This window comes from Heliangelus exortis, chromosome Z, assembly GCF_036169615.1.
Source record: "Heliangelus exortis chromosome Z, bHelExo1.hap1, whole genome shotgun sequence".
NCBI classification, from domain to species: Eukaryota; Metazoa; Chordata; class Aves; order Apodiformes; family Trochilidae; genus Heliangelus; species Heliangelus exortis.
In genome coordinates this window covers 10,164,763-10,191,613 of record NC_092454.1, presented here as the reverse complement: position 1 = coordinate 10,191,613, position 26,851 = coordinate 10,164,763, and the positions used below count along the sequence as shown (strand labels likewise).

The window sequence follows — 26,851 nt, the reverse complement described above, 5'->3', positions numbered from 1 at the left end:
GCGCGCCCCGCCCCGTTGGGCCGGCCGGCTGCCCGTCTCCGCCAGGCGACGCTCTGATTGGCTCTTCCCCGGATAGGGAGGCGGGGACAAAGGCAGATAGGCCCCGCCCACCGCCCTTTTCCCTCCGCATCTCGTCCCGCCCTTGTCCCTCCGTCGCCCATTGGTCAGTTCAAGCCGGCACCGCCCCCTGCGGGAGTTCTGATTGGTCGGGGCGCGCGCTGGGAGCGGCGGGATCCCTGGGGGAATCTTCTGGAAGGCTCTGACGTCAGCGGGGCGGCGCGCGTCACCCCCCCTCACCCCCCCCTCACCCCCCCTCATCCCCCCTCACCCCCAATCACCCACCCCTCACCCCTCCTCACCCCCCTCGCCCCCCCCTCGCCCCCCCTCAACCCCTCAACCCCTCAGCCCCTCAGCCCCCAGCCCCTCACACCCCCAGCCCCTCACCCCCCAGCCCCTCACCTCCCTCAACCCCTCACCCCCCCTCGCCTCTCACCCTCCTCGCCCCCCTTACCCCCCTCACCCCCCCCTCACCCCCCCTCACCCCCCCTCACCCCCCCTCGCCCCCCTCGCCCCCCTCACCCCCCCCTCACCCCCCCCCACCCGTCACCCCCCTAACCCCTCGCCCCCCTCGCCTCCCTCACCTCCCTCACCCCACTCAACCCCTCACCCCCCCCCAACTCCTCACCCCCCTCAGCGGCTGCCGGGCTGGGGGTTGGGGACCCCGCTGGGGTTCAGGGTCCATGGGGCTCCTGGGGGGCTCTTTCGGGCTTTGTGTGGGGCTGTTCTGGGCCCTGTGGGGCTCATTTGGACCCCTTGGTGGTCCCCTGTGTGAGTGGTCTGGGCCCTGGGGGGGGTTTGTGTGGGGCTGGTGTGGACCCTGTGGGGCTCATTCGAACCCCTTGGGGGTCCTTGTGGGGCTGGCGTGGGCTCTGTGGGGCTCATTCAGACACTTTGGAAGTCCTTGTGGGGTTTGTGTGGGGCTAGTGTGGGCCATAGAGGGCTCATTTGGACCCTTTGGAAGTTCTTGTGGGGTTGGTGTGGGCCCTGTGGGGTTTGTTCGGACCCTTTGGAGGTCTTTGTGGGGCTGGTGTGGGCTTTGTGTGGGGCTCATTAGAACCCCTTGGGGGTCGTTGTGTGGCTGGTGTGGGCCCTGTGGAGCTCATTTGGACCCCTTGGAGGTCCTTTTGGGGCTGGTGTGGGCCCTGTGGGGCTCATTTGGGCCCTCTGGTACTGCTGTTGGGCCTCATGTGGTCCCTTTGGAGTATCCTGTAGAGCTGGTCTGAGGCCTGTGGGGCTGCTGTGACCTGGTGGGCCTTTTGGGGGTCCTGTGGGGCTCATGTGGGATGGGTGAAGGATACGTGGAGGTGGTTGAGGCTCAGTGGGGCTGGTGTTGCTCCTGTGGGGCTTGTGTGCAGTCTTCAGGACTTAACGTGGGGTAGGTGTGAGGCCAGTAAGGGTGCTCATGGGTGTCCAGTGCTACTGCTCATGGGCCTCTTGTGGGGCCTGTGTGGGGCTCCTGAGCCTGATCCCCTAATGGGCTGTGTGAGGGTTGGCTCCCCCCCACCCCATGTGTACGAGTGGTGGGGTTTGCTGGGGTCTTAAGGAAGGGACAGCTGTCCTGGCTGCTTCCCTGGATGCCGTGGGAGGAGCCAAGCTTCAGGAAAGGCTGGTTCTGGAGTTGGAAAGCCCTTGTCAGGCTGGGGGTTGCTGGGGTGGAGGGTGAAGCCCTGTAGGGTGGCACTAGAGCAGTTCCCTGGGCCCGGGCAAAATGTGGTCTGGCAGCCAGACTGTGGTGGTGGAGCTGCAGGACACCAAGGACCTTCCCTGCCAGGAGCTTGGTGAAGGTGCCTTAGCACTGGGAGGGTGCCACCTCAGTGGGTTTTTTTCTTGGAAAAAAGCCATTTGGCCCCAAAACCTGGGTCCTGTGTGAGGTACAGGGTGTGTGTGTGTGAAGCCCACCCTGATCTCCTCCGTGCACCCCAGCTCTGCAGCCCGCAGCAGGGAGTCCGGGCAGCTGAGCTGAACACACTCCCTGCTTTGTTCCTCTGCCAAGCCCAGTCACACGTCCCTTCCCAGGGAGAAGGGCTTTCTCCTCCTGAGTCTCCCTCTTGACTTCTCCAGCATCCTGGCTGGGCTCAGACCTGGAGCAAGGGGGCTCCTGGATTTTCTCCTAGGAAACTGCCCCGTCCCCAGAAACAACCCCACCTCTTGCCCCTGTCGAGGTGCCACATGGATGCCGTGATGTCCCCTCCTGGGACAGCCCTTGGCTTGCAGATTTGCCTCAAGGCCAAGGGTTAAAGCTGCTGGTCCTGCTGGTGCTGCAGTGGTTAAGTGACACCAACACTTGTGCATGTTACTACGAACTCAGAGGCTGCTTTTGTAACCACTCCACGTGTCCTCTTGCTGAGGAGGTGTCTGAAGGGGTCATTTTGGAGTAACTTCTGGGTTCACTGCTCCTTCTTCCCCAGTGGTTTCTTTATGGCATCTCTCTCCCTGCCCTATCCTGGGCTTTCTGGTTCTCCAGGGCAGGATGCAAACATATCCCCCCCCTGGGCTCCCTCCTTTTTCCCCCCAGGAACATTGAGCCCCTCCTAACCGGGAGAGTCGGTGTTTTCGTCGTGCTCCCCACACAGCGGCTGAGTCATTGTGATATTAAACCAGCACTTACTGTTATTTTTCGGTCTGTTTGTCCGCCTGGCCGTGTACCTCTCCCCCTCCTCCCCCAACTCCCGAACGCTTTTTGTTCCTTTTTATCGCCGAGGGCATCAGAGGCCCCGAGTTAGGGTACACAGAGAGGGGGAGGGAGGGAGGGGACGGGACGGGACGTCCCAGCGCTCACAAATGATCTGCTTGGTGTGCAGCCTCCGTTGGGAACAAAAAAGGGCTTTTTTTTTTTTTTTTTTTTTTTTTTTTTTGGTCCCTCGGGATTGGACGCGGCCCCTCTGCCACTGAAAGCCGTGCCGGAGCGGGGTCAGGGCAAACCACAGCGGGTGTCTTTAAACTAAAACTGCTCCTCCTTCACAGCCCGTCTGCTGCTGGCACATCCGCAGCCTTGTAAAGACACGCCGGGAAAGCGTGGGGAGGGGTGGCAGGAATAATTAAAGGTACGAAGCTGTTTCCATAGAAGGAACAATTACATAAACCGGCTCTCTTCACTCAGAAGGAAGAGATGACTTGAAGGCAGGCATGACGGGGAATAACAAAACCCTGCGTGGTGCAGGGAGAGGGTTGCTTCAGCTCCTTTCCCCTAATGGGGTAATGGGTGTGGGAGGAGGTGGTGGCCCCTTGGAGCGAGAGCGTGTTTGGCGAAGCATTTTGGGATTAATTTGTGGCAATTGTGGCCTCGGGTGGAGGCAGGGAGGGAAGGTGTGGGAAACCTCTAGAGTCAAAAGGGCAATTACACAAATTCCTGGAAAGATAAGTCCATCAAGAGCTGGTGAGCCCAGGGGGGGTGCTCCTGGTGAGGAAAGTCCCACAGTGACTGAAGAGCAGTGTGCTTCCCTGGAGCTTTGGCTCGTCCTAGGATGTTGGCTGTCGTCTCTGTCCCAGAAGGGATGGGGCAGTGGGTAACCACAGCTCGGGCTGTTTTTCTGTTAAAACATCACTATTAGTGCCCCAAGGTGGGAGCAGCAGGTGAGACCACTGAGCTCTGCAATTTCCCACCCGAGTGCTGGCTGTGAGACCTTCCCCTGTCCCTTCCATAAGACCTTTCCCTTTCATTGCTGCCACCACCTCCTCTGACCTGGATCTGTGTCTCCTGGGAAGATGCTGTTTCCGTGCTCCCCCAGCCAGCTCAGACTCCTCCGCTCATCCCGGCACGGGGAAGTCTCTGGTGACTGCGGCTGGGAGGATGCATCTGAGGACACTGGGCTTGGCAGCAGCAGGGTTTGTGCTCTGTTCCCTACGGCAAGAGCAGCACCCACACATTTGGTGCTGTCTCTCCTTCCTGCCTGTTCCCATCCTTGGAGATGCTGCCCACTTTTTCCAGTACCCTGAGCTGCAGGATGAGGAAAGAGCTGCAAGGAAAAAAAAAAAAAACAAAACCCATGGTTGGGATGTTTTATTTTGAATTGGATTAGTGCCTTGTTCCCTGCTTGCTGCTGACCAGGCTGAGGTCTCAAGTTGGTGAATCTCAGAAAAGATGCTGGTGGGTCAGCAGGTCAGGCCTGAGTCTTAGTTCCTGCTGAAACTTGATGTATCTCAGAGAAGATGCTGGTGGGCCAGCAGATAAATTCCTCCTGAAACTGCTGAGCCCTGTCCTGAGGACATGGAGACCATTTTCCTCAGAGCTCATCCCCTGGCATGTTCCCTGAGGAAACCACCAAATCAAAGTGGCTCTCACCAGCTCCAGGCCAGCCAGGGTTTGAGAGCAGTCCCAGTATTCAGTGCTCTTATGGTTGCTTGGCTTTGAGTAGAGACAATCCAGGTGGGAACGGTCCCCTGGAAGCCTTGTGCTCCAGGCAGCAGCAACCCCAAGGCACAAGTCTGGGAGCTTTATCCAGGTTGGCTTCGAAAACCCCTGAGGATGGAGACAGCACCGAAAGTTTGTTCCACCAGCATCCCCCACATCTCATCAAGGCCTGCCCGGCCTCTGAGGGCAGGTGGGAGGAAGAGAGGGGGTGGGCATCTCTCAGCCAATATCACGGTGTGTTGACTTTGTCCTCAGTGGTGGGGCTGAGGACACAGCCGCTGCCTCCCCGCTGACAGCCCGCAGCCGAGCCGGCCGCTCCGCGATCAGCACCTGCGGGGGTGGCATAATGAGCTGTGTCCTTGTCTCAACCTGCCGCTTCCTCTCCCGGCAGCGTCTGTGCTGCCAGCTGGGTTATTTTTTCTTTCTTTCTTTCTCTCTTTTTTTTTTTTTTTTTTTTTAAATTTTTTCCCCTTTTTCCTTTCCTTCCCTTCCCGCCTCTATTCTCAAGTGGTTCCCAGCCGGTGCTGGCACGGTGCCCTCCTTCTGGGCTGACCCTTGCACACCCCGTGGGATGAACACAGTGCTGGGGATCTCCTGCTGCCCACCTCGGGTGCCCGAGGGAGGTGAGAGCCTCTCTGCGTGGCAGTGGGCAGGGAGAGCAGGAGGACTCAGTCCTTTTAAGTCCTTGCTGTGCCCACCTGTGTTCAGGCTCTGCTGAAGGAGCCAAAACCTTTGAGCAGGAGTGAGTGGGAGGAAAGGGCAGTGCAGGGGGATGAAGTGGTGATTTTCTAGGGCAAGGCAAGACTCCAGCAGGCAGACCTTCCCTCTGGACACCTTGGTTTAGCTTGACCTAGCTACCCCACTGTCTCCAGCTCTGAGACATCAATGCACTGCTCTGTACAGCTCATGCACAGCATCTCTGGGCTGGGGAAGCTCCTTGTGGCAGCCATCTCTGCAAAGTTGATGCCCAAGCAGGTGAAGGAGGAGGCGTGGTTTTCCCTTCCCAACCTTGGGGTGGTAATGAGATGTCCTGGGAAATCAGCAGCAGGCATGGAACTGGAATCTTGAACCTCTGGAATCTGAGATACTCCCTGGTGGGGCAGGGTGATGGCAGCTGAGAGTGGTAGCACCCCTACAGCCTCTGCCAGCAACTGTAGCATCCTCCTTGCGGCTGTCTGAGACCTTGTGTGTCCCCCAGCCTCAGTGGAAAGCCCAAATAGCGTTGGTTGCCCCTGGGGACCTGTCTGCACACAAAGGACACACGCTGAAGTTTGGCTTGGCTCTGTTTCAGCCTCCAGCCTTTGCTCTGCTTTCCTCAGCAAAGGCTCCTGTGTTTTCTCCTGGGATGGCTCTCTCTAAGTTACATTTTAAACCAAGCTATTTCTAGTCTGCATTTGGGTGCCAAGTGCTCTGAGCTCTTCTAGTCTCTCCAGCCACCTCATAGTTTGGGGAATTTTCACCTTGAAACAAACCCCAAGTCCCTCTTCTCCAAGGCAGGATTAGGGTTGAAAGGGACTTTAAAGGTCATCTGGTTCCAGCCCCCCTGCCATGGTCAGGGACACCTCCCACCAGACCAGGTTGCTCCAAGCCCCATCCAGCCTGGTCTTGAACACTTCCAGGGAGGGGGCAGCCACAACTTCTCTGGGCAATCTGTGCCAGTGTCTCACCACCCCCACAGGAAAGGATTTCTTAATATCTCATCTAAATCCACCCTCTTTTCAGCTAATTTGCTGGGAAAAAGCAAGCAATGAGGGGAAAGTTACAATGCCGCCTAATTAGAGATCAAACAAGGAGAGCAGCAGCGTCTCTGTGTGAAAAGAGGCTGGAAGAATTAATGCTTTAGAAAAGACAGCCCCAAACTAACTCCTTGCTTTGCTTCAACCTTCAGTAGAGGCAGCGGCACTGAATGTACAGCCCGAAGGAGGGTGAGGAGTGGGAGGAAGGTGGGGAGGAGAAATTGCTGCTGCTGGAGGGGAACAAAACCAGAATGTTCCATGAGCCAGGCCTGGGGAAAGGGGCTGAGCTGTAGCAGGGCCCTGGATTGCTGCTGCAATGGCAAGGCTTCTTTTCAGCAATTTACCATCTGTACAGCATTGCTCAGGATGGAGCAGTACTGAGTGACCAGTGTTGGTGAAGGAGGAAAAACAGTCCGGCCAGGTACAAGCCCTGTGTCTGGTCTAAAATTCTAGGCAAGTCAGTCACTAGAACAGGCTTCCCAGGGAAGTGGTGGAGTCACCATCCATGGAGGTCTTAAAAAAACGTGTGCATGTAGCACCAGCGAACCTGGTTTAGTTGGTTGGTGGAGGTGGCCTTGATCCTTGAGGTCCTTTCTGACTTCAGTGATAAGGCTGAGGAAAAATAAGATTATTCAAAGTCCAGTGGGAAGGGCAGCCACGGAGGGAGTGGGAGGGAACATTTCTGTGGGCACTGACACTTGTGATTCCTCGAGATGCCTGGTTGGTGCCTGCACCCCTGGGTCACACCTGTGTGAGCAGCAGTCCCTACTGTGATCAACCTGTCCAGCCCCACACAGAGATGGACACATGTCTGTGGCAGCAGAGGGGACAACAGAGCTGGACACCCATCCCAGGTTACCTGCAGGTCCTGGGATATCTACAGGTATGTCAGTGCTTCCCTTCTGTATCAGGGCAGGGAGAACAGGATTGCTCTCTCATCCTGGATGCCAGGACCTGTGACCTGCCCACAGGGTCAGGACAGGGGCCCAGGCCAGGATGTGATGCCATGCTCAGGGGTTATCTGCAGACACTGAGCTGGCTGCTGCACCACGGCTTGGTGCTGCTGGGAGGCTGCTGGGTGAGGAGGCGGGGGGTGGAGATGGGATGTTTTCTCGGGCACCTTGCAGGGCTTTAGAAAAGAAGTTATTCTAGGAAAAGAAATGAGCTGAATCCGCTCCAGTCTCCTGGCTCGGAGCGGTGGCTTGTCCCACACTCGGCTGGAGTTAGGTGAGGACGTGCCAGGGAGCAGGCAGGCTACAGGCATCCCTCTGCCCCTCTGCTGCCTGCTCTGTGTGTGCCCTGTGTGCAGCAGACCCCCCGAGTGGGGTCTGCAGAGCTGTGCCTTTTAGCCTGTGCCAGGTGTGTGCACATGCATGTGGGCACATGTTGTGTCTGCCCAGGGTTGTGTGCAGGCGTGTGCTGTGTGAGCTGGTGCATCCCAGGGGAGTGTTTGCCAGGTGACAACCCCAAGCCAGACTTTCAGGCTTAGAAATGAAGGGCTCTGTCCATGCATATCTTGTGTGGATGTGTCACTGGGCACGCACGCATTTCATGCTTTGCACATATGCGTCCCCCATACCATGTATGTGCCATAGCCTGGATGGCCCCTGCTAGGTCCTGCTCAAGCTTTTGGGTGTGGAGGGACCTGTCTGGCCATGGTGAGAGGTTTCTGCACCCCCTGTAGGTGGGGGTCCTCCAAGCTGTGGCTAGAAATGCTTATGTGGTGCTAAGGGGGCATTTCCCAGGTGAGATGCTCTGGATTTGGCACCAAAAATGGCAGGGAGGCTTTTACCTGCCCTCTTCCTCCCTTCCTCCTATCCCTCCCCCCGGGGTCACCCCATTGCACCATGATGGAGAGGGGGTGAGGTATCAGAAAATTTGCTCCGGTTTGTTCCCCACCTGGAAAGCTGGAGGAACACACAGGCTTGCGTTTCAGAGCGGGTGGTGAGAGAAGGTGGCTTTGGCGGGGGAGATTCCTGGAGGGCGAGTGTAGGAGTGGGCACACGCGTCTGCCACACATGCCTCCCCCCCAGCTCCTGCGCTGGCAATGTACGGGCAGAGCTTCCGGAGAGGGTGAAAAATGAATGAGGCAATTCAGTAAATCCTGCGTTGGATCCGGAGAGGCTTTTCCTTTAGAGGCTGGTGTGCGCCAGTGCGTGGGTTCCTTGCCTGCGTATGCGCGTGGGTTCCGGCCTGCGTGTGCAGGTGGGCGTCGAGGGGGCTTCGGGAGATGTTTGCCACGTCAGGGAATTTCACTCCGGGGGCCGGCGCTCCATGCCTCGTCTGCTTGGCGCAGCGTTGTGTAACTTCCGATGCTCCCGCCGGATCTCCTTCCCCGGCAAAGAGGGATGCTCCAGCGGCCCTCCCTGCCGGAGGGGACGGTAGGGCAGCCCTCGTGTCCCCAGGGGATGTCTGTGCCTTGTTCCTTACCGCGGCAGAGGGATAGCCCCGAGCATCAGGGCTGTGCTGGCAGGCAGAGGGACTGGCTGCAGGAAAAAGACCTCGACAGCCAAAACCTAGAGGGACCATTTCCCTCTGTTTCAGATTTATGACCCCACCAACAAGGCATTTGCTCAGGGATGGGCAAAAAAGGGGTTTTCCCCCACGGAGGAACTGTAAGTGACATCTACATGCCAGTGCATCTCCCTGGGTGCTGTGACTCCTGAGAGCTGTGCTGAGACCCAGCAACTCATCTCATGTAATCTCTGGGTGGTGGGGTGAGGTGGAGATGAGGCTCTTGGTCTGTGTTGTGCCCAGTCCCCACAGTCTCCTGGAGTTACGTGGGGGAGATGGGGCAGCTTTACTGCTCCGGGAAGCAGAGGGGCAGCAGGGACAAGGGGGGTGGGATTCTGCCTGACATTTTTGTCTCCCTGCTGGCAGCCCCGTTGCCATGCTGGTACCACCGTTTCCATGCCAGTACAGCCGTTGCTAAGCTACGCTGAGGGTGTTGAGAGAGGATGTCGGGTTGCTTTGAGGATGAGGAGACAGGAGATGAAACTGGAGTAATGCTGTGGTCTCCAAATCCCATCTCGCTGCCAGCTCAGGGACCTGACAGGCACAAGATGACTCAGAAGGGACCAGGCAGTGACTGAGATGTCACTGCCTGTGGGAGCTGGTGTGAGAGAATGAGGTCCCCAGGGCTGGGTCCTGGCAGGTCACTGGCCTTACAAGCACTCCCCCAGTACTGCTCAGTTCTGCCTTGCACTGCTCAGTGCTCAGGCTGCTGGAGGGTGACCTGACAGCACCCTGGTGTGTTCTTGGAGGTGTTTAGCAGGTGGATTTACAAATTCATCAAATGAAGGAACCAGTGTTATTTGACAAGCACTGTTGAACACATGGGTGTGAAGCCAGGTTACAACCCCTTCCTTAATTTCCTTTCCTGCGCTATCCTGGACCATGGTCCTGCTCTTGTGGCCTGTAGATGTTTGTCTGGTGGGACTCATTTCCACCCTCATTCCCACTCCCTGACTAAAACATGCACATATCAATTCTGTACCATTAAAATGAGACAGAACCCCTGAGGCACTCCTGGCTGCAAGTTTTGGGGGCTTTCTGGGCTAGAAACAGTGATGCCCTTGTAAATATCCTCATGGGCTGGGAGGTCTGGAGGGCTTCTCCAGCTCTGCTCCCCCATGCATAGAGCAGGCTGCAAGCCCCACAGCTTCTTGTGCCAGCTGGGCTGGGATGTTTGTGCCCCAGATATGCTGGAAAGATTTTTGTAGAGTGAGGAGGTCACTGCAGCAGGGTGGCCCAGATCAGCATCAGCAGGAGCTGTGGTCAATTTACTGGTCTCCATCCTGCTCATATAGCATGGGGTGATGGAGGGAGCTGGATTTGGTAGCTGTCAGCTGTGCAAGCAGCTTGCATGGTGGAATCTCTTCCTTCTCAGGAGAGGGGATTGGTCCCAGAGGATGGTGAGCCCCTGTGTCTCATCCTCTCCTCCTGCCTTTGATTTTTGTGGTGCACTTAAGTGAGAGTGCTGGGCTGGGACTCTGGAGAGATGTTGTGCAGTGGGGTCATTTTCCTACCTTCTCACCATTAAAAATTCACCTTGTGGGCACTGAGGTGAATTTTTGCAAGGCCAGTGCCTGTCAGTCCCTCCTCAGCTGCCCAGGCACAATGTGATGCACCCTCTCCACAGGCAGATGGCTGTGCACCCCATGTGGGCAGCTGCTGGGGGCATTCCATGTTTGGGGAGTGCTGGTTGTCCTGCTGTGCTAATGGCAGGTCTGTGGGGTTGGGGCCAGGGCAGAATCCCCTCTTGTTAGAGCTCCCCAGAAATGATCTGTCAGCTCCCATTACCTCAGCTCCTGTGCAGTTTCTCCCCAGCATGGGTCCCACTGGTGGATAGAGGAAGCACTGCCAGAGCATCCCACCCACCTCCCCTCTACCCATCTCCTCCCAGCCTCCACATTCCAGCCTAAATCATTCCTCCTCTGCCTGGCTGGGTGCTCTCCTGTCCTTCCCTTAGTCATTACTTAGCCCAGCAACACGAGTGTAGTTTCCTGTGACTCCTCATCAATCACTCCTTCCAGCCTCTCAATCATTTCGCTGCTGTGTCACAGTTCTTTGCTGTGCCAAAGATGAGGTCCCTCCCTCCTTCATACCCCCCTGGTCACTGCTGGATCCCTTGACCCTCACCCAGGGAGGGAGTGTCCCTGTCAATGGTGGGAGGGTTGGCAGGTGACCCAGATGGGGCTTTGGGTCCAGATCAGCTGTGAGCTGGGTGCCCCTGGCTGTGCCAAGCACAGAGCTGCTTTTCCAAGGGGCTCCAATCCAAATCCCTGCTTTTCAGGTATTCTGGCTGCATTCCTTCCTCCCTGGCCAGCCAGGGTATGCCTTGTCCCTGTGGAGATCCTGGATTAGCCCTGGAATGATGCCTGGTTACCCATGTTCCCATCATGTGCCTCGACAGGAGGGTGGAGGGACAGAAGGGACTCTGTGTGCTGGCTTTTAGGTTCAGGGGCACATCTTGTGTAGGGAGCAGATGCTGGGGTGTGCAGCACATATGTCGTATGAGGAGGGATGCTGGAGTATATAGGGACACTGTACAGCTACCCAAAGAGCATCTGGTTGAACACGAGCTGCAGGGCTGGGATCTGCAGAAGGCAGGTGCTGCCCTTCACCACACCCCAAACCATTTCTCTTCCCACATTCTTTGGCAACTGGTGGCCACCACATCACTAGCCCTGGCTCAGTGGTGGTGCTGCAGGAGGGAACAGGGAGTGAGTGTGCTGGGAGCAGGAGGCAGCAACTGGCAGCCCAGTGTCCTGCTGGGGCCACCAGTGTGGAATGGCCAGTGGGGACCCTGTGTGAGACCTGGTGGGTGGCCCAGGCCACCTGTATCCTCCCAGGAGAGAAGCACACTGCTTCCATGCCTGGCTGTGTCCTGTGGAGGCAGCTTGCCATGCTTTTGTCGTGGGAGAAGGGGAGATCTCAGGGAGGGGACCCCATTTGTTCATCTGGGTCCTGTACACCCCATCTCTGGGCTGCCCTGTGGACCCATATAATGTGTGTCTGGTCCCAGCAGGCCCTGGTGTGCATTGCTGTCCCCATGTGCCATGGCTCTGTGCAGAGGAGGGCTCTGTCAGGAAGCTTGGAGAGGAGGGGGCTCTTGCTCCTCATGCAAGTAGTGGGGAAGGGGTGGCTGGACCCAAGGGAACCCTGAGCTGCTCTCTTCTCTGAGGCCCAGGATGTGTCAGCTCCTTGAGGCTTCAGAGTATGGAACCCACCCCAGACTGCAGGAGCCTGGGGCTGTCTGTCTGGGTCAGTCCCTGGCTCCTGACATGTTGTGCATGGCCAAGCGTTCACCCCCAAGGGTACAGATAACCAGGGAGGAGAAGGGTACTATGGGGGCAGAGGTTGGGGTCAGAGCCAGTTTTGGTGCAGGAACCACCCTACGAAATGCTCTCTGGGAACTGAAGCATGTCCCTGCATCCCTCCTCCCTGTGCGCTTCGGTGGCTGTGGGACTGGTGTCCGGGTGTGAGGATGAGGGCATGGCCGGTGCCACCCGTGTCATCCCTTTGTCCCCGGCATGGTGGCCAGGGGTGTCCGTGCAGCCTGCAGGTCTGGAAGTGGCACCGCCAGCTCCGGCATGTGTCAGCGGCGACACCCTGTGGCCACCTCTCTGCTGGGGACACACAAACACCTCTGGGGGTCCCTCGCAACCCCGCGTACCTACCTGTCCATCTGGAGCTGTCCCCAGAGGTCCCCAGTCCCTCCGGGTCCTGTGGCAGCGATGGGGCAGAGGCTGGGACATCTTCTCCCAGCCCTGGCGGGGGGTACACGGCTCGCAGTGGCACCGTCTCGGCCCAGTTGGTCGCCCCTCTCCCGCTCCTCCCACCCCCTCACCCCCCTTCCCCGTCCCCGTCACCCCACAGCTCCCCTCACCAATCCCCCCGAGGCTCTGGTGGCTCTGGTGCGAGGGGTCACGGCTGTCACCTCCCCTCTGGGACAGACCAGCCCCGATGGCACCTGGCCAAGACCAAGGAAGCCCTGGGAAAAGGCAGAGGTGCCCAGGCATGGAGGAGGGTGCCCTCCCACACCCCGGAGTGCAAAACCAAGCGCCCATATTTCCCCACGGGAGGTTTTTTTGGGGTGGGTGGCAGCCCTGTGCAATGGCTGTGCATCCCAGCAGAGGGTGCTGCCTTCCCGCAGAATGGGACCGGGCTACCCCTCGAGCTCCCAGGGAATAACGGGACCCTCCGAACCGGGCAGGAGAGGCAGCACGAGGTGCTCCAGGTCCCTCCAGACCACAGGACCCCCTGGGTAAAGACTGGCCGATGCCCTGACCTCTGCAAAGTGTAATGCACAAGATGGAGAATGACCCCCAGGACCCTCTGATGCTGCTCCAGCCCCAGGCTGGGTAATGGTGGCTGGAACCCTGAGGCCGGGATACCCTTAGAGGGTGCAGCACCCACTGCATGGCACCAGGCCTCGGGGGATGGACAGGAGTGATGTGTGGGCACTATTTCTACAGTATAGGGCTTCCATCCTTGTGGAGTCTGAGAGGCTGGGCTGGACATCCTGTTCCTGCCCCAGCCTTAAATCTCCAAAATTATCCCCATCCTTTGGTTTGGAGCCTCTGGGATTTTCACTGAGGAGGTAGTGGTAGATTTGCAGGTAGAAGGCTTGCACTAGCAGTGAGGTGTAGGTCTGCACCAGCATTTGGGGGATACAGGGAGAGGTCTGCACCAATGTTTGGGGAATAGTTCGCATGAGCATTCAGGAGAGATTTGCACCAGCATTTAAGTGGTGAGGAGGTCTGCACCAATGTGCAGGGGAAGGGTTACCCTTACATAAAATCACAGACTGGTTTCATTTGGAAGGGACCTTAAAGATCATCTAGGTCCAACCGTCCTGCCACAGGCAGGGACACCTCCCACCAGGCCAGGTTGCTCCCAGCCCCATCCAACCTGGCACTGAACACTTCCAAGGATGGGGGTAGCCACAGCTTCTCTGGGCAACCTGGGCCAGGGTCTCACCACACTCACAGTAAAAAATTTCTTCATGCTAACTAACATGTATGTACCCTCATTCAGTTTGAAACCCTTGTCCCTCATCTTATCACTCCATGCCCTTGTAAAAAGTTCCCCCCCCAGCTTTCCCGTAGCCCCTTCAGGTACTGGAAGGACACTATAAGGCCTCCCTAGATCCTTCTCTTCTCCAGGCTGAGCAGAAGACTGAGAAAACCTGTAAGACATGCAGGAGAAGGTTTGTATCAGCACTTAGGAGGGCAGTTTTCAGGCCATGGAGGCTTTCTGGGGACAGGGTGGCATGAGGTCACCAGTCTTGGAGAAGCAGGTGACAGCTGAGAGATGCCACAGCACCACTTACCACGTCCTCCCTCTTCTGCCCAGACCTCCAGTAGCCTGTCTGGGTACACAGCTGGCTGGGGCACACTCTGCCCTGCCCTAGGTATTTAAACAATCTGTAGACACGGCACTGAGGGACATGGTTTAGTGGTGGGCTTGGCGGTGCTGGGTGAAAGGTTGGACTTGGTGCTCTTAAGGGTCTTTTCCAAGCAGAATGATTCTATGTGGTGGGCACTAGCTGGACCTGCAGCTGATGCAGACCATGTGTGTTGGGCAGCTGGCATGAGGAGGGAGTCCAGCACAGTCCAGTGGGACACAGGCCAGCCCAGCCACCTGTGACAGTGGCTACCCATCTCCCTGGGGACAGTATCTGTCTGTCTGCCCTGGCAGAGGGATGCCCAGATGCCCCTGGGGTTGGCAGGAGAGGCTGGGTCTGGGAAAGCCACCCACACCTTGTTCCCAGGGGACGACTGTGGGTGCAGTGGGTCTGGAGGGGTCCAGGAGTGCTCTGCCTTCCAAGCTTGGGCCATGTAGGATGCTCAGGGTGTGGGTTTGGGTCGCTGGCAGAGAGTGTTTCATCTGCAGGGTCCCCAAGAGCTATGCTCTGCTCCAGGTCAGTCTCCATCTCTGGCAGTCAGAGCAATAATGCATCAATTAGCAGGAATCTCCCCAGGTGAGGGCTTCCCTGGGGCTTCCCTCTACTGGCAGAGCCCAGACTGTCACCAGCCAGTGGCATCCTAGCTTTGGGCACAGCAACAACCCACCAGCTCCTCCTTCCTTCAGGCACCCAAGGGGTTCCTCTCCCAGGAGACATTGCAGCTAATCTGTCTTCCAAGGCCTGAAACACTCACTGGTCCCCAGGCTGGATTTTCTTGGGGGGCCCAGCTGGTCACCACTGTGTTCTGCAAGCAATCGTAGCCCCTTTGACTGCGGGAATGGGCTGCAGTATCCAAGTCTGGTATTAGCAAGAAGTTCTCTGTCTCTGCAGATCCTGTGGATGCTGTCAGGGCAGAGCTCCCCCTCCTAACTCTCCCTCCTGATACACTTCTCAAGCTGTGCAAGGTAACCCCCCCGAGGCAGGCAATCCCCCTTTGCCAGCAGCCTGGCTCCCATGTGCCACCAGCAAGAGACACAACTTTCCCAGAGCCCTGTGGATATCTGTAGCACTGGAAGAGACTCCATGCATGGGGACCACCCTCCAACCACCCCCTCCTGGGGACTCTTGGTGTCTCTGCAGGGTTATTTTTGGTTTCCCTAGCCTGTTCCCAGCATTTAGCTGTTCCGGATGCCCAGTGTCTCCACAGGCAGGGAGACTCCTCACCCCTGTGGATGAGCATCCTCTCTGCTGCAGAGGCCGGGTGGTTGTGGGGCACACTGCTTTCCTGGTGAGATGTGGGACTCACACTCTGAGTTTGCAGGATCTTGTGTCCACTCCCACCTTTCCACCATTGCTGCTGAGAGACACTTTGGGGATACAGGGCCTGATGGGACAGGACAGGGTGGGACAGGGTGTTGAACACAACAGGCAGACACGGGGGTCCCCAGAAGTCCCCTGGGAGAAGCCAGAAGCCCCATAAGAGTGTCAGTGGAGGCTAGTTGGACACAGCTGTTTAATGGATGTTTCTTAGTACAGAATGGGGGTTGTGACCCATGCACCCCCGTCCACTTCCTCCCCACGGCCATGGCTCTGGCCCCATCTTGGACCTGGCACATGAAATATCCCCATTGGCCTGGTACACCAAGAAGATGTCCCAGGACTGACGTGCCTCCTGGTCTGCAGTGGGGAGAGTCCCTGGAGAGGTGGGGACCCATGCCCTGGCTGGGGTAGGAGAGCCAAGTGGCACAGGGTCCCCATTGCATGGGGGGTGGGGGGGCTGGAGGTGAGGGAGTGGGCAGGCAGCTCCTCTGCACCCCTGGTCTGCCCAGAGCTGGACACCCCAGCTGAGCCAGGGCTGGCCAGGCAAGGACAGGCTGAGGGTACCTGGGGAAGGAGGTTGGAGGGGCTGGGGTTGCTGTGGGACTGGGGCATCCCCCTATCTGTGGGGTGAGGTTTCCAGGGGTCCCTGCTCCTCCACATGTGGACTGAGCACATCCATCCACCTTGGGGCATCAGCCCTGCCTGGGCCACCAACTTCATCCCAGTGGCTGACACTCTCGTCTTCCTGGTCCACAGGGAGGTGGGGATGCTGGCTCATCATGCTGGGGAGAGCCTGGAATGCTGAGCCAGGGGAGAGCATCCCCTGGGACAGGAGGGGACAAGGGGTGCAAGGGAGTGCTCCTGTACATCTGAACTTGGCTCCTGGTGCTTGCCATTCCTAAGTGCACCTTCCAACACCATCATCACTGGCATTAAAAGGTTGGTCCCCAGGAGTGCAGGGTTGAGCTGTGCTGGGAAACACTCTAGGCCACTGGCTGTGGATGTGAGGATGGACAAACAGGTCCTCAGCCCCCATTGGAGTGGGGCAGGGTTGTGAGAGAGGCCAAGAGGGGGCCAAACAATCCAGAGGGATCACTGTGACCTGAGCCATTGCTTTCTGCAGACCCCCACAGTGCTGCAGGAGGCTGAGGGGCACATGGATGCCTTAAACTCTCATGCAGTAATGTCCCATGCACGGCTCCAGGGCTAGAGCAAGCCCCACTGTTCCTGGGGGCAGACCCTGCTCTGTCTGGGGGTCCCTGGGGACAGGTGCTGGCAGCAAGGGGCTGCTGTGGGGCTGAGAAGAGCAGGGGGAAAACAAGTTCCCTCTCCCTGAGCCCCACAGCATCCCGAGGCACGGGACCCCTCCCCACAGTGGTGTTTTAAGGGGGGGGCATCCCCCCTGCCCCACAGCATCACTGGAAATTGGGGGTCCCTCTCATACTGAGCTCTGTGGGGGGCAGTCCCTGTGCCACACGGTATCACCAGACACGGGACCCCTCTCCACAGCGATGTCTGGGGGGGGGGGGGTCAGTCCCTGTGCCCCACAGCAACCCTGGACATGGGATCCCACCCCACTGAGCTCTGTGGGGGGCAGCCCCTGTGCCACACAGCATCCCCAGGCACGGGACCCCTCCCCACAGCGGTGTTTGGGGGGGTTATCCTTCGTGCCTCACAGCATCCCTGGACATGGGATTCTGCCCCCCCCCCCCTCCGAGCTCTGTGGAAGGTAGACCCTGTTCCCCACAGCATCCCCGGGTACCAGACCCCTCCCCACGCCAGTGTTTGGAGGCAGGGTCATCCCCCATGCCACACAGTATCCCTGGACATGGGATCCCTCCCCACTGAGTTCTGTGGGGGGGCAGCCCCTGTGCCCCACGGTATTCCTGGACACGGGACCCCTCCTCACAGCATCCCCGGGCACTGGACCCCTCCCCATACCATCCTCATGTACGAGACCCCACCCCACAGTGATGTCTGTGGGGGGCAGCCCCTGTGCCCCACAGCATCCCCAGGCACGGGACTCCTCCCCACAGCGGTGTTTTGGGGGGTCAGCCCCTGTGCCCCACAGCATCCCTGGACATGGGATCTGCCTCATACAGAGCTCTGTGGAGGGCAGACGCTGTGCCACACGGTATCCCAAGGCACGGGACCCCTCCCCACAGCATCCCCAGGCACGGAACCCCTCCCCACAGCAGTGTTTGGAGGGGAGGTCATCCCCTGTGCCCCACGGCATCCCTGGACATGGATCCCTCTCATACTGAGCTCTGTGGGGGGCAGTCCCTGTGCCCCACGGTATCTCCGGGCACGGGATCCCTTTCCACAGTGGTGTCTGGGGAGGGTCAGTCCCTGTGCCCCACAGCATCCCTGTACATGGGATCCCTCTCATACAGAGCTCTGTGGAGGGCAGACCCTGTGCCCCACAGCATCCCCAGGCACGGCACCCCTCCCCACAGCGGCGTTTGGGGGGGTCATCCTCCGTACCTCACAGCATCCTTGGACATGGATCCCCCCAATACAGAGCTCTGGGGAGGGCTGACCCTTGTACCCCACAGCATCCCCGGGTACGGGACCCCTCCCCACGGCGGTGTCAGTGGGAGGCCCCGCCCCGCCCCTCCCTCCTCCCTCCCACCAATCAGAGGCCGCCGCCGCTCCCCCACCAGCCAATGGGAGGCGCGGGTGGGAGGGCGGGGCGGGCGCATCCCCACCCCCTGGTCCCCTTTTCCATTCCCCTTTCCCCTCGGGAGCGGCGCCGCGGTGGGAAGATGGGTGGGTGGGGGGTGGGGGACTTATGCGGGGGGCAGGAGGTGGAGGCCCGGGCTGTTGGGGCGGGCAGCCAGCATGTAGGCGACGTTCTCCCGCAGGAATCCGGACCAGTCGACGGGCCTGCGGGTAGACGTGGGGTCACTGGCAGCCGCACGGCACGGCTCCCCCCGGCACCTCTTCCCCACCCTCCGTCCCTCCCAACCCCCCCAGGCACACCCCGGCCTCACCTGGACTCCTCCTGCCCCGGCGCTGGGTGCTGGCTCTTGCCGCCGCCACCGCTGCTGCTGCTGCCGGGGCTGCTCTCCGACATGGGCCCCACGTGGCTGATGCTGTGTGGAGGAGGAAGGAGGTTGCCCAGGGAAGCTGTGGATACCCCATCCCTGGAAGTGTTCAAGGCCAGGCTGGATGGGGCTGGGAGCAGCCTGGTCTGGTGGAAAGTGTCCCTGCCCATGGCAGAGGGGCTGGAACTGGGTGATCTTTAAGGTCCCTTCCAACCCAAAACTGTTCTATGAGATTAAACACACAGCCTTCAACCTCCCTCCTTGCCCCCCTCCCAGAATGGCAGCAGTGGTGGTGGGGATGAAGGTCACCCCCACCCCATACCTGACACTGCAGGACGGGATCTCCTTCAGGTGCTTACGGAACCAGGTGTGCCGGGCCTGGCTGCACTCCCCCTCGCTGATCAGGCCGTCACCATCCTGGTCCAGGGCCAGGAAGGCCTCGCGCGCCCGCTCCCGCTCCTTGGCCGTCAGCAGCCGCAGCAACGCGTTCTGGGGGGCACAGAGGGGAAGGGGGAGCAGTCACCCCATGGGGAAATCCCAGCCTCTGCCCAACAGTGAGGGTGGTCTCACACCCTGGGTGCTCTGGCCATGGGGAGCCAGCCCCTTGTGCCATGGCCATGGGTTGTTAATCATGGGAGCTGGGCTACAGTGCCATGGCTGTGAGTTCTGGCAATGGGACCCAGTCCCGGGTGCTGGTAGCTGTGGGCTTTGGCCATGGAAGCCATCCTTGGCTGCCATGGCCATGGGTACTGGCAGTGGCCTCTGGCCCTTGTACCACGGTGATGGGTGCTGGCCATGGGAGACAGCTCTGGGTGCTGTTAGCATGGTTGCTGGCAGTGACCACCAACTCTGGGTAGTGTGGGGATGGGTGCTGGCCACGGGAGCCAGCTGTGGGTGCCATGGCCATGGTAGCAGGCTGTGGCCACCAGCCCTAGGTGCTGTGGCTGGTACCTGTGGCCGCAGTTTCTGCAGCAGCCGGATGGACTCATGGGAGAGGAAGTCTTGCCACTCGATTTGCCCCTTCTTGTCCGGGTCCAGGGCAGAGAACTGCAGGCTGGCCTGCTCCTCCTGTGCCTCGGCCATGGGCTGCTCAAACTGCTGCTTGTGCACCAGGTGCTTGTAGTGCAGGAAATCGTCCAGGGTCAGGCAGGTCTCTGCAGGGACAGATGAGCATGTGGCACCTGGGGAGGGGGACCCGCCTCCCCCCGCCATCCAGGACCCACCCCAGGGGATGTTCCACACCTGGAATGATCTTGCATTGTTGCAGGGTCTCCATCAGGCTGTACATCTCCTCCTCCGTCAGCAGGAGATTGAGGTTGTCCTGGGGTGCGAGTAAGAGAGGAACCATGGGGCAAAAGCAGGGGGTGGGAAGGAGCAAGGGTGTACATGCAGAGAAGGATGGTGTGCTGGGCACTGCAGGGGGGTGGCTCCATGCCCCTCAGCTTTAGGTGTCATTCCAGTTCTGCCACAGCACTCCCTGTGCAAGGTGGCATGTCCTGTGTTATCTCATCTCGCACCATGGTCCTGTGGGGCTGGCTACTGGGGTGGAGAGGTGACAAAGGCCTGCTGTCCCCCTTGATCTAATGGTGACAACGGCAAGTGTTGGTCTCCCAGCACCTCAGGCCAAGCCTGAGGTACCCATCTGGGTAGCTTTGCTCACATCCATGTGGGGCCTGGCTCCCCAGCAAGCACCCACCACCCCTCAGAAAGCCTCGTGCCCTCCACCCCGGGGCACTCACGCAGTAGTAGCAGCTCCATCCCGTCTCGGTGTGCGCGGTCTCGGTCACCTCCGTGGCGCTGTCGTCCTGCAGGTAGCCCATGCGGCGCAGGCAGCCGTCGTGGTACACCCGGCAGCAGATGCGGCAGGGGAAGAGGCTCTCGGCTGTCCACACCTCACAGATCTCACACATCTCATCGTTGAGGACCTGGGGAGAGACGGGCAGCTGCTCGGGAGGGCATGGGTGATGGGAGGTGGGACTGTGTGTGTGTGGGGTGGGTGGAGGGAATGTGTGGGTGGCGGGTCATAGGGAGCATGACTGGTAGGATTGGAATGGGTCCAGTCATGGGGCTGGCAAGGCTGTAGGTTCTGGATTGCCAGGCTGTGGGTTGTCTGGTCTTCAGGCTCCTAGTGTGGGTGGGTGGAAGTGGTTGTATCTGAGAACAGAGGCTTGTGGCTTGTGGGTGGGCAGGGTCGCAGGTGTGGGTGAGTGGGCTTCAGGGTTCTGGGCAGAGCTGAACAAGCAGTTGGGTTGTAGATGAACTAGGCTGTAAGGGCCATAGGTGTGCTCAGCTGGTTGTGAGCTGACAAACATGCAGGTCCAATTTTCCTTCTTTCTTCTCCAAAGCTGGAGCTGTCTGTGCTCAGAAGTGACCTTTCCTCTTAAACAAAAGCTCCCTTCAGGGCACAAATGACCAGCTGCACCCTCCTTCCTGCTTGGCATCTCTCAGTATCCATCATGGTCCCCAACCCCGCCGAGCCACCTCCAAAGGATTTTACTGTGCCCGGGGAATCTGTCACTGCTCACATATCCCAAGGGCTCTCCCCTGCCCATCTCCAACACCATCCCTGTCTCTCCCATCCTGTCCCCAAGCTCTGTCTGCTCACCTGTTCCCGTTGCTCCAGGCTGATGTCCGGGGGCTCGTCATCGTGCAGCTCCCTCTTGGGCCGAATGAAGGCAGGTGGTGTGAACCTGTTGGATCTGTTAAACTCCTCAGGTTCCACACCCCGGCCATCCCGCAGCCGTTCCCAGGCTGCCTTGCTGGAGCTGCTCTCCTCCGTCTGGGAAGGTCCTGCAGACACCTCCTCCTCCCCCTCCTGCACCTCTTGCTCCAGCGTCCCTCGGCGTGTGCCTCCTGCTTCTGCCCGCTGCCGTGTCGATGGCTGCTCCTTCAGCCCATCCTTAAAGGCTGACACGGCCAAGCTGACCTTCTGCACCTTCTCCACTGTCTGCCGCTTGGACATCAGCACCCCCATGGCTCTGCAGGGGATGAGGAAGGTCTCAGTGCTAAGGTCTCAGGGTGCAAGTGCTGCTCTCCCCATCTGCACCATCTCCCTGGCCCCAGGAAGGTGTCCCTGTGGCTTGTCTCTCAGCTGTGTGTGGGAGCAGCTCAGGCCTGGGAGAAATAGGGGTTCCTTGCCAAGCTGGTGCTGGGATCTTCCATGGTTGCAGTGGGGAGACGGACACAAAGCCACATGAAGATTTGGGCTGTGGTGGGTCTGAACATTGATGGGGGACTTGCTGTTCCTCTTAACAGCAAGCAGGGAGCTGGTCCAGGGAGGGGGGGGGGGGGGGCACCTTGCCTCTCCTCTTGCTTTGTAGGCTATCACTTAGTGAAAAATCACATCCAGACCCTTCCTACTCTGGACTGGAAGAACTGGACCAACCCAGCAGTTGTTACCGTGCCCCTTGCATGCATCCCCTGCTGCCTTGGAGAAGTCCTCTTTGCCAAGTCAAGGGTAAGAGGTGTCCTCCCCACAGCTCTGCCCAGGACTGGGACATACCAAAGCTGGTGCTGGGGCTCTTCACAGAATTTTAGTTCCCTCCTAATCTCTTCTGTGCTGACACACTTGTGTGTGTGTTTGCTGCTGCCCTGATTGCTGGGCATCCTGCGTCCCTGAAAAAAACATGGGTCTGGGGCTGGTGGAGAGACTGTTCCAGCCATGGGAGGGCTTGTGGGAATGCAGGAGGGAAGGGGGCAGAGAAGTACATGGGCCTGGGACTGTGTGGGTTGGGATGCAGGGCCAAGGGATGATCATCTTCAGTAAAACAGGGAGGGGAGTGGCAGCAACAAAAACAGGCTGGGCTCTGTCTTGGTGGGGGTGGATGTGATTCCAGGCTGGAGCAGGCTGAGGATGGGGTGGGGTAAAGCAAGAGAAGAGCAGGGTTTGTTCTGCATCAGTGCCCAGCGTCACTGCCCCATGCCCTGCTAGGACTGTGATATGGAAGATGTTGCAGGCAAGAGAGGCTCCCAGCCTGTGCCCAGAGACCAGCAGGCAGCACCAGCTGCCTCTGCAAGCTGGGGGACACTGTAGCAGCCATCTCCTGCCCTGCCATCCTCAGCAGGGAAGTCCCGAGGTAGCCGTATAATAAGCTGTAGGCACAAAGGTATCGGGATCTTGTGGGCACGGCTGTGTCAGGGGACCCGGGATGCTCATTACAGCTGGGATGCTCATCACAGCCATGCTGAGTGGGGGAGCATGGTGTCTCCGTGCCCTTGGCTCGTCCTGACACCCACAGGGCTCTCACCTCCTGAACCCTGGGCTCTGCTCACCCCCTCATCGTGGGTGTGCAGACTGAAACACCTCACAGACACGGCTGTGATTTCCCAGCCTCCCCCCCCCCCCCAGCTCCCGCCACCGCGGGGCCATCTGCGTGCCAATACCCACGCATGGAGCTGGGAGTGTGACACATGCAGGCTCCATCCCATGCATGGGGGTCTCAGCAGCAGGCAGGTGTGGACGTGGGGGGGTTATTTGCACATGCTGGGCCCCCATGGCTGGCACGCTGCAGCTCCTGGGGCTTTGTGAAGGTAGGAACAGGGAAAAACTGGGAGCTCATGTCCGAGCCACAGCAATTGCATCCCTCCCATCTACCACCCTTTGCAGGTTCCTGCATCACGCAGCACAGGCCAGATCCCAGCCTCATCCTGGCCAAGGCTTGGGTAGAAGTGGGGAGGAGAGGGTGGGGAGGGGCTGGGCTCGTGGAGAAGAGCCAAAAGAGAGGTGTGGGATCCAGCTTTAGGCACACCAATTCTCCCCAGGGGCTGCACTGGTGCTCCTAATCCCCAGTGTGCTGGTGGCACCTCCTTGCACTGTTGCGGGGGCTCCAGGAAGCCAGCAGGGTGGTGGTGTAGAAATCTGCTGTATTCCTCCCAAAATGAGGTTCCCTGCATGCTCATGGCATGGTCAACCCAATGCCAGAGTGGGTCCCAGCCCATCTCCATGTTTCCTGCCCTCTCCCGAGGCCACCCTGAGTGTCTCCTGCCACAGCCAGTGCCACCCACTGCTACGTGCCTGGAGTCTGGAGAGTGTCACTCCTGTCACTGCTTGTGCCTGTTCTCAGCTCTGTTGGCCTCCCTGTTCCTGCTCATGCTGCAGACCCATACCCTGCCTACACAACCAGAGGCTGAATGGTTTCACTATGACCTCTGTTTACAGACCCTGTGTCCTTTCCACAAGCCTCAGGGTTCCCCACATTCCCCAAACCTGTGCTCTCCAGGACCTCCATGCCCTGCCTGACCCATTGGCTCTGCAGGGTGGGACATCATCTTCACACAGATCCTGGCCTGCCAGGCTTGGGAGGTTCCCCCCTCTCCTGGAAACCCCTGGATGTGGGAAAGGTGGAACAGCCCAGCTTTCCAAGCAGTCTTTTATCCCCTGTCTTGCCTCCTGGGTGGCATATATGCCCCATGCTTTTCTCACAGGGATTTGCTCCTTACTACTTCATCCCTGCAGTGAAACACTGGAGCACTTCATCCTTCTAGCATCCATGGACTTATCTTCCCCAGCCCCATTCTGTGGGGAAACTGAGTCACAGAGGCAAGGCTTGCGCTGCTGGAGAGAGGATCAGCCTGTTTTAAGTGGGCATAGAGCACTGCTGGGACAGAACTGATGGGCAGCATAGAAGCACCCTGGGAGAACAAAGCAGAGCATCCTGATGCAAACAGAGCCAATGGTCCCTGCATGGCTCCAAAATCTCTCTCCCTTGACAGCGGGAGTGGGGGTTGAGGCTATGGGGTGCCAGGTTTGGCTGTGAGGGTGGGTGGTGGTGGCTGCAGTGTGGTGGGTGACATGTGGGTGTGTGTATCACAGCATGGCAGGGATGTTGTGGTGATTGGGAGCGCAGGATGGAGGATGCATGCGTAGGGAAGCGTCGGGGAGTGACGGGGAGTGGATATGTGGGGTGTGGATGTGTGATGGGGTAGATGTGTTATGGGGTGGATGTGTGAGGTGTGGATGTGCTATGGGGTGGGTGTGTTATGGGATGAATGTGCTACGGGGTGGATGTGCTATGGGGTGGATGTGCTATGGGGTGGATGTGTGAGGTGTGGATGTGCTACAGGGTGGGTGTGTTATAGGGTGGATGTGCTACGGGGTGGATGTGTTTGGGGTGGATGAGTGGCTGGCGGCTCGGGGTGGATGTTACTGGCTCCTGGTGGAGAGCCAGGGGGCTGGGGGTGTTGCAGTGGCTGTGGGCACAGTGTGGGTGGTGGCTTTGGGTGCAGGGATGCTGCAGCAGCTGCGGGTGGTGTCTGTGGTGCCTGGGGGTGTGGGATGGGTGTGTTTTGGGGGGGCATGGGTGCCGGGTTGGCTGCTGTGGTGCCCAGTGGTGGCATGGGGAGTGGGGATATGTGGTCCCATAGTGTCCAGAGGGCTGGCTGTTGTGTCCCCATTGTGTGTCCTTGGTGCAAAGCCTTTACAGCAACCCAAGGGCCCCCCAGACACTTGGGCTAGTGCATGGCAAGAGCAGGGTCCATGGCATGCCTGCACCCACCCTTAAGGGGATGAAGCAGGGGTGCACCAGGAGCAGGATTCTTTCTGGGCTCAGGCTAGTGGGAAAAGATTGCGTTTAGTCCCCATGGGCCATGCCTCCTCCCTGCCCTCTCCAGGCTCCCTTGTTTTTACCCTCCCTGGTGCTTGACTTCCTGGGAGCAGCATTAGGGACGTGGGGGAAGAGGGATGGGATGCTGCTGGTTAGGACATCCCGTTCGTAGGGCTGGGTCTAAAGGGCACTGAGCAGGGCTGGAAGGAGCTGCTGTGGCTCTGGCACAGCCCTGCCAGCAGCTACCCACCTGGGTGAGGGGGGTCAGGCAGCTCAGGCATCAGGCTGTGCCTCGGGGACTCCATATCCCCCACCTGGAGCTGGTGGGGGGATGCCCAGAGGGGCCTGGCAGCATCCCCTTGTCCCCTCTCCTTGGCAGATGGCACGTGCTGGGACTGTGGCACTGCTGGGGCTGCTGCAGTGAGGTGACCCGGTTGCTGTGGGGTAGGGGGTCTGTGGCTGGTAGTACCCTCCCCACCCTCTGCAGGGCTGCGGGGCCCGGTGGGGAGGTCTGAGGGGGTGGTGGGGTAGCAGGGGCGTGTGTGGGGGTGTCTGGAGCCCCAGATGAGTTGTGTCCCCCGCCGTGGGACGCTGAGCAGGTGGCAGCTCTCCCCGATGGATCAGGCTGCCCGTCCTGCCATGCTGTGGCAGATTTCATAGGTGTGTCTCACGTTTCCATCCCCCAGAGGGGGATGAAAATGCCGTGACAGCAGAGTCCTTTCCCCTGCAGCAGACGTGGCTCCTGCCCAGCTTCCCACTTCTCCTCCACATCTCCCTTCCAGCCCCTCTCCCCAGCACCCACATGAGGAGCGTGTCACCAGGGCAGGACCCTCCATCCCCACTCACAGGTACCCCAACCTGAGAAACCCCAGTCACTCTCCTTTGGCACCAGGGGCAGCAGGGGAACCCACCCCATGGGTGTCATGACACACAGCCAGCCCATGCCATGCATTGAGTGAAGAGCCAAGGGCTGCAAAAAAAGCCACTTACCAGGGTCAGGGTCCGTCTGGGGAGCACCAAGCTTAGAGAGCAGCCCAAACCATGTCCATCGCCGCTGCGTCTGGCCACCAGCCCCGCTCCACCCGCGGGTGCTCACCGCATCCCGTGTGCAGGTCCTCGCTGCCGGGAGATGGGGCGGTGAGGTTCGTACCCAGGGAGCCAGAGGCTTGCGCTCGCTGCCGGAGGATGCAGGAGACAGCGAGGTGCTGGGAGCGGATGCCTGTGTCTAGCGCGCACACACACACACAGACACACACACACAGACAAGGAGGAAGCAGGGAGCTTGTGACTGGGTCTGAGCAGATGCAGCCTGGTTTGCTGTCCCTGTACCAATTGCTGCCTGAGCTGTCTTAAACAGCTGAGACACGAAGCTTTTTTTTTTTTTTTTTTTTTTTTTTTTTTTCCCTTAACAGGGCTGACGTTTGCTGGGAGATACCAATGAAAGATTTCCATGTCTTCTGGCCCCCGGGGCTGACCTGCCTTGCTTGAAGACAGCCTCAAGGACGATGGGGCTGCTGCGTCTGTGGAGGAATGAAGGTCTCCCCTGCCCACCCGCTGGGGTCTTCCCCAGACACGGTGCCCTGGCCACAGGATACCTGCAACTGCTTTAGCAGGATGCTTGCTGGTCAGGGCTGCAGGCAGGCTGTCCTCCCCACGTGTGACTCCTGACTAGGTCCAGCCCTGTCTGCCCGGTGCAATGCAGCACCAGGGGTGTTGGTTTGGTTCTCCAGGTCCCCAGGACTGGATATCAATGGATATCATGAGGCTGGGGGCTCACAAATAATGAGAGGGAGGTGATGGAGCAGGAGGGAGGATGGTAGATGGGAAAGGAGGGCACAGCCTTGATGCAGTTCTCCTGAAGGTGGGGTATCTGCTCTGCATGC

General features: G+C 59.1%; 1 protein-coding gene across 1 annotated transcript; it reads right to left on the bottom strand.

Moving 5' to 3' along the window:
- Positions 1–17,305: 17,305 nt before the first annotated feature.
- PHF24 (PHD finger protein 24) lies at positions 17,306–26,317 on the bottom strand. Its single transcript, XM_071730808.1, has 8 exons — positions 25,959–26,317; positions 21,032–21,404; positions 20,166–20,351; positions 19,669–19,747; positions 19,378–19,580; positions 18,749–18,915; positions 18,373–18,474; positions 17,306–18,265 (listed from the first exon to the last, which is right to left on the bottom strand). Exons 2-8 carry the CDS (start codon positions 21,398–21,400, stop codon positions 18,169–18,171), a joined length of 1,203 nt encoding a protein of 400 aa, XP_071586909.1. The 5' UTR covers positions 21,401–21,404; positions 25,959–26,317; the 3' UTR covers positions 17,306–18,168.
- Between the last annotated feature and the right edge of the window lie 534 nt (positions 26,318–26,851).

Coding starts and splice junctions, on each gene's coding strand:
- PHF24 (XM_071730808.1), bottom strand. CDS start 21,400: ATGGGGGTGCTGATGTCCAAGCGGCAGACAGTGGAGAAGGTGCAGAAG. Junction 19,748..20,165: donor GATGGAGCTGCTACTACTGC/GTGAGTGCCCCG, acceptor CTCGCACCCCAG/GACAACCTCAATCTCCTGCT. Junction 19,581..19,668: donor ACAATGCAAGATCATTCCAG/GTGTGGAACATC, acceptor CTGTCCCTGCAG/AGACCTGCCTGACCCTGGAC.